Source organism: Vigna unguiculata, chromosome 1 (assembly GCF_004118075.2).
Source record: "Vigna unguiculata cultivar IT97K-499-35 chromosome 1, ASM411807v1, whole genome shotgun sequence".
Lineage (NCBI taxonomy): Eukaryota > Viridiplantae > Streptophyta > Magnoliopsida > Fabales > Fabaceae > Vigna > Vigna unguiculata.
In genome coordinates this window covers 23,441,221-23,448,600 of record NC_040279.1, presented here as the reverse complement: position 1 = coordinate 23,448,600, position 7,380 = coordinate 23,441,221, and the positions used below count along the sequence as shown (strand labels likewise).

The following is a 7,380-nucleotide window of genomic DNA, read 5'->3' as shown; positions in this document are numbered from 1 at the left end:
ATTATGCTATCACGTATGTGCTATGTGTCTTTGTTATAAAATATTATATAAATTTATTGCATAAGCATAATTCCTCTCAGCAGAAAACAACCTTACAATCACCAAGTTGGATCTAAATTGCGAGCAAGTATTGAACCCAAGCAGATGAACCCAAGTGAAAGAATGGCCATAAACTTCATTTATCCATTCGTGTCCTCTAACAATGTATTTCTGTCGTTTCTGTGTGTGTGGGTGTCTCTTGTTGCCCACAAAATTGTACCTTGATATTTTGCTTTGAAGGTTTTGTACTCTGAAAAATAAATGTTTTCTTTGAAAAGTGTAGAATTTGAGTGAATTTTATTGTCCACTGATGTAAGTGGAAAGCCCATAACCTGGTCCACTTTGGACTCAAGGTTCAGATCCAACCATCAATCTATACATATATAGAAGAAAAATAAGAGAGACAGAAAAATAAAAGCACCAATCACAACCATTCATTGCATGAGAGGCTATCCATAATCTCATCCTCACTTACGCTCATCAGTCACAGCCACACATCCATGTTGCCTCCTCTTGCTTCCCTATTAAACTTTACAACACATAACAACATGAAACCTCATTCTACTCTACTGCTTCACTTCTGCTCCACAAAATCCACTGCTCAAACATGGCTTCGGCTACTCTCTCTGTAGCCAAACCAGCTCTTCAGGTTCATCATCTTATCCATTTTCATGCATCCTTACAAACAAACTTGTGTTACTTATTTTGCCATGTTTTGTAAGGTTAAGGTTGTTGTTGTTTATGATAGTTTTTCATTCCTTTGTCTATTCAGGCAAATGGGAAAGGCTTCTCTGAGTTCTCTGGCCTTCGCAGCTCATCAAACCACCTTCCCTTTTCCAGAAAAGCTTCTGAGGATTTCCATTCTGTCATTGCCTTCCAGACTTATGCAGTAAGTTCCTTACTCTACTGCATTAATCAATGTCAAATTTTACTGTAAAGTAAAAATACTAGGTAATTGGATATAGACATACAACATGTACAAGAAATTATCTCATATATATAGTTAGACAAATAGATATACTTCCTGAACTATGTACCAAAACCAAATTTTTCAGATGGTACATGCGAAAGTCCTTTAGTTTATGATTTGACTTTTCTAGCAGCTGCTATACCACATTAATCATAATGCGTCTGAACCAAAAACACACACCCAATTCGTGATCATCATTCTGTAAGAGTTCTTGCTTTGAATTATATCAGAGTATGAACTAGGCCTTTCAGCATCTGAGCATAGAAAGAAACGAGGAAAGAAAACACCAGGGTGATATGAAAGAGTTAACTAGAAAGGAAAAGGTGTGTGATGATGAGTTTAACAATGTTGGTATTATGTGTACTTTTGAAGGTTGGAAGCAGTGGAGGATACAAGAAGGGTGTGGTGGAAGCAAAACTGAAGGTTGCCATAAACGGGTTTGGAAGGATCGGAAGGAACTTCTTGAGATGCTGGCACGGTCGTAAAGAGTCCCCTCTTGATGTCATTGCCATCAACGACACCGGTGGTGTCAAACAAGCCTCTCACCTCCTCAAGTATGATTCCATCCTCGGAACCTTCGATGCTGATGTCAAGCCTGTGGGCAATGATATAATCTCCGTTGATGGAAAAGAAATCAAAGTCGTCTCTGACCGCAACCCTGCCAACCTTCCCTGGAAGTAAGCTTCTTGTTCAGTTTCATGCAATTAGAGTCTCTTTAAGAAAGAACTTTTCACAGTTTCAAGTAGAGAAGGTGTGAAAATTCTTTCTGGTTTGCATCCAAACATGTTCCTAGGAAAGTGGTTTTTGTGAGGAGAAGAGAGTAACATGTGAAGATGAGTGTGTGGTTTTATTGCAGGGAGTTGGGGATAGACTTGGTGATTGAAGGAACTGGGGTGTTCGTAGACAGAGAAGGTGCTGGGAAACACATTCAAGCAGGAGCTAAGAAAGTGCTCATCACAGCACCTGGTAAAGGAGACATCCCCACCTACGTGGTCGGTGTCAATGAATTTGATTACAGCGCAGATGAACCCATCATCAGCAATGCCTCTTGCACCACTAACTGTCTTGCACCCTTTGTGAAGGTCCTCGACCAGAAATTCGGTAATGTTCTTGTGACCACATTTTCTGTCACATTCATTCCTCGTTTGAAAACAAAACATCCTGGTTTTACATGTTTTGAAATCCATGGCAGGTATCATCAAGGGAACCATGACCACCACTCACTCCTACACCGGAGACCAGAGGCTTCTCGACGCGAGCCACCGTGACCTGAGGCGTGCTAGGGCCGCAGCTCTGAACATTGTGCCCACTTCAACCGGAGCAGCAAAGGCGGTGGCGCTTGTGCTGCCAACCCTGAAAGGGAAACTGAACGGCATTGCACTGCGTGTGCCAACCCCAAATGTGTCAGTGGTGGACCTTGTTGTTCAGGTTTCAAAGAAGACCTTTGCAGAAGAAGTGAATGCAGCGTTCAGAGAGAGTGCAGAGAAGGAGCTGAAGGGAATCCTCTCAGTGTGTGATGAGCCTCTTGTTTCTGTTGACTTCAGGTGCACTGATGTGTCCTCAACCGTTGACTCCTCGTTGACCATGGTGATGGGAGATGACATGGTGAAGGTGATTGCCTGGTATGACAACGAGTGGGGCTACTCTCAAAGGGTTGTGGATTTGGCTGACATTGTTGCCAACAAATGGAAGTGATGATCGAAGCTCATTGCTATTTTATTATGCACCATGCATGCCATTGTAATTTTGTATGCTACTACTACAACACTCGTTGCTTCATTCCTTCTAAACACCTACTGAGAAACACAACCATCAATTTTCTCTGCCTTCTCATTGTGCAATAAAATTCTTACTTTCAAATCTCAATCTTCAAACATTATTTTTCTTTGCTTAAAACAGAGATTGCATAATAAGAGGGTTTTTTACAATTCTCGTGGAATTTACTTTTGAAATTCCAAAGTTGGTGCAAGTTTTATAACATTTACCCATATAGGGAAAGTTGTTGAGAAATGGTATGACTAAATTATAAAGAAGTCGTGTTAATTTAATTTGAAGTGGTGCCAAGAAAAACAAGACTTACCTATAAAAAAATAAAGTTGCATTATAGTCACACGACTTTAATTAAATTAATAATCTGTTTAAACAAATCCTATCAATATAACACAATTTTAATTTTGGATTTTTTATGAAGAAGTTGTCTCAAAGCACAACTTCAATGATTTTTTTTTATTGTTTTAAATTTTTTTTTTCACATTCTCAATTGTTACTATCAAATTTTTTTAAAAATTAAAAATTTAGTAGAGTAATTGATAGGAGAATGAAGTAAATATGCACATGAAGAAAATAAAAAGATTTCTTAATAAAAAGTACATGAAATGAAACATCTTAATAATTAGTAGATGACATATATTAAAATTAAAGTAAACAAAGTTTATGCAATGCAGTGATAAGAGTTAAACAAAATGAAAATTCAGTGTCTATTAGTTTGTTCTGGTATAACCAATACTTGTACAAAACAAAAATTTCTTTGGTTTATTCAGAATTGACTAGTTCAATTCATTCTGGATACGACTTGTACTTGGTCTTCCTAATTGTTTGCATTGTAGGTGGGAGTCAGGAATTAAATTTGGACCAATATAAATAAACCAATAATCTTTATTTTGAACATGCTGAAATTACACCTCATAAGCCTTGAAAATATTTTGGAGGCTATATAGACAGGATCCACAAATTTCACAAGTTGTAAATATAGGGATGAGCAAACAACCATTACATGAGGGCAAGGTAGATGAAGAGCTTGAAACTCCCTACAATCACACCACCAATCATTTAACTTAACAATGTATGACATTGGGTGGCGTCCAAGTTGGGGAGTGGAAATCTTCTAAACATCGAAGACTGAATTCTACCGATTATACCTCTAGACACAGCACACGACAGATTATTGTTCATTTTTTCTTAATAACACATAAATATCCTCTAGATATTGGTGGCTAACTCGTAGCACGCATTCAATATTTGTCCCACATTCCACGAACCTTTCTTTGGTTCTTTCACAAACACTTTTAACAAGAGCACAAATTGGTAATGATATTGCTCTCCTCATAACGGAGCTCATACATTCGGCTAAATTATTGTCATGTGGTCATATCTTTTTCCTCCATTGTATGCTTGGGTCCACTTTTCCAATGGTAGTTTGTTTATCCAAGAAGTTGCTTGTTGAAATTCGATTCTCATAGCATATATCTTCACTTGAAGTGTGGGTTGTTTCATTTCGCAACCTGACAAATTCAATATTAGAAAATAACAATGTTTATCATATTTGAAAATTGAAAATAATTAACCTCTTAAAATTTTAGATCAATGATATTAGTCATCATCCTTAAAATTTTTGTTCTAATTTTAAACTAATTGTAACACTAAACCAAAATATTTAAGAAAAATGTGAATTTTAACAAAAAAATCATTATAACATTCATATAAAAATTAAATTTTGTCTCAATTTGGAAATGGACGAAATTTTTCCATTTAAAAAAAATGGGATTAAATTGAACAAAAATAATAAACATAGGGACCAAATTTAATGTAAAACATTGACTTTGACATGTGGCACATTACTGGGTTAACATGTGGACATTTTTTTCAAAAATTAAAAAAAATAAAAAAAACCAAAAAAACCATGAAATGACATGTGGTCGTCACTATTCATTACCGTTAACTATTTAAGCGGCGTTAGCAACAAAAGACCAAATTGAACAAATGAAAATTAGAATCTAATTGAACAAAAAAAAAATATTAGGACTGAATTGACAATTGAACGAAAATAGTAGAGCTGTCAAAACGGGTAACCCTGCCCGACCCGGCTCGACCCACCACGAGTTGAGGATTTAGTGAGTCAACCCAACCCGGCTCACTTTTTAGCGAGCCAAAAAAATTCTAACCCAGCCCGGCCCACCACGGGTTGACGGGTTAAACGGTTTGGCTCACGGGTTCACTTAATTAAAAAAATATTATTTTTTTATTTTTTTTCAGTCAAAACTAAATTGCAATTCTAATTAAAATCTAAATAAACTTTAATACAATCCAAATACAAACCAAAATAAAAAAAATACAAATTATTTATGTGTTGGATAAAAAAACAACCTAACATGACCCAAACGTAAAGTCCAACTTAATAAAAAAAATAAAAAAAATTTGTGTAACCCTTTTATCTGCGGGTTGGTGAGCTAACCCGGCTCACCACGGGTTCAACCCGGATGAGCCGGGTCAAAAATTAACTCGTATTGAAATTTATAAAAAAATTTCAACCTAACCCGACCCGAACCCGTGGTGAGCCGGATTGACTGGCGAGTTCCAATCCATTTTTACAGCTCTAGAAAATAGGAATCAAATGTGTATTTTAATCATAAAAGAATAACATGAAAAATAAATAACAAAAGGTAATTCTTGAAAATCCAAGCTTTCTAAAATAATTATTCATCTACATCAACAGTTTTAGGGTTTCAGATACTTGAAACAAACTTAAGAACGAAGTTTTTTTATTTACTAATAAAACAATTTATGTTAACATGTATAATAACTTTATTTAAAATTTATTTTTAAGTTTTTTTATGCAAAATTATTTATTTATTTGTCTTAATTAATTTCATTCAACATTTCTTTTTCAATAATACTAAAACTAATATATTTAATCGTTGTTGAAACATTATTAATCTTAAATACATTTTGATTATCTCTAGTTTTAAAAAAATTCTTTCGACTAAACCAACTGTTACTATAACATTAAATATATATATATATATATATATATATATACATATATATATATATATATATATATATATATATATATTTGAAAAATTAAGATTGGCAATTTGTTTATCATTTTTCAATTCTATAATTTTTTTTAAGATATTTAATTTTGTAAATAAATTTAACTCATCAAGAGCCAATAAATTATAAAGTTTCAAAAAAAAATCAAGGTTTAAGCATTTTGTCAAGTATCTAGAATATATAACCTTTAGAAAATCTATTCGCAACCATTCATAGTATTTTAATTATATTTATTTTAGATATGTCAAAGTGAGCCAACCTGACTCACATGGGTTGGTTCACCACGAGCCGGATTGAAAATGAGCGAACCCAACCCAACTTACTTTATGGTGAGTCAGAAATTTTGCAACCCAGCTCAACCCACCACGGGTTAGTGGGTTAAGTAGGTTGACTCACTAACCCATATAAAAAAAATTATTTATTTATTTATTTTAAAGTATTCAAATATTTAAATAATTTTTAAGCAACTCATGAGATGATAATCACAATAAAATCAAGAACTAATGTCTTCATCATGCTCACCACCAATATATGATGAATTGTTTCCAAGAAAGTATCTATATAGTCCAAGAAAACATGACTAATATTATACATTTTTCTATCATGCTATTCAACAAAATATAAATAAAAAAAGTACACATTTTTGTCATGCTAGGTTAGAAAAAATTTGTTTATAAGACGGTTACTTGAGTAATTTATTATAAATATTATAGTTAAAGATTAAAGTATCAATATATAAGTTGACAATCAAAATAATTAAACATTCAAACTATTCAAATATTATTGAGCAACATTCTAGTATTTAAAAATATAAAATTGTGAACATATATAATTAGGAATAATAGATAATTACTAAGAAAAATTAAATAAAATTATAAAAATTTTGGTGGGTTAAGTGGGTCAACCTACCTTCAACCTGTTTAACCCGTGGGTTAAGTGAGTTAGGTTGAATTCAACTCACTTTTGAAAAAATTAAATTTTTCTTACTCCAACCTGACTCGAACCCATGGTGAACCAGGTTGGCTCACAGGTTAAAACCCATTTTGACATCATTGTTTTATTTTCAAACATAATTTTACGATTAATTTAACATAAGTGTATTTGTACACCTAAAGCGAGTGCTTGTTGTGACCTTAATCGACTTTTTTCTGTCTACTCCTTTTAATAATACAATTTTATATTAAAATAATAATAATAACAATAATAATTATTATTCTAACGGTAATAGTAAATAATAAATATAAATAAATTTTAAAATTATGGTGGTAGGCTTCTCCAACTATAATGGTTTTTTCTTCTTGCAACCCCATAATTACTATATGTACCTTCATTACAAGAAAATGTTTCATTATTAACTAATTTTAGTAATAAAAATTTTGTTAGTCACTATAGTGACTAATTTAGATACCAATTTAAAAAATAAAAAATTATTGGTTACTAAAATAGTCACTATTATGAATAAAAAATTATAATTGGTCTCTAAAATGGTTTCTAAAATTTAGCTAGCAAGGTTTTACCTATCAAAGGAAATTAATCAC

General features: G+C 33.0%; 1 protein-coding gene across 1 annotated transcript; it reads left to right on the top strand.

Annotated features, from left to right (window-relative positions):
* Nucleotides 1-462: 462 nt before the first annotated feature.
* LOC114162988 (glyceraldehyde-3-phosphate dehydrogenase A, chloroplastic) lies at nt 463-2,875 on the top strand. The gene is made up of 5 exons (XM_028047025.1): nt 463-688; nt 812-928; nt 1,382-1,686; nt 1,866-2,110; nt 2,202-2,875. The coding sequence occupies exons 1-5, from the start codon at nt 647-649 to the stop codon at nt 2,702-2,704; spliced, it is 1,212 nt and encodes a 403-aa protein (XP_027902826.1). The 5' UTR covers nt 463-646; the 3' UTR covers nt 2,705-2,875.
* Nucleotides 2,876-7,380: the final 4,505 nt, after the last annotated feature.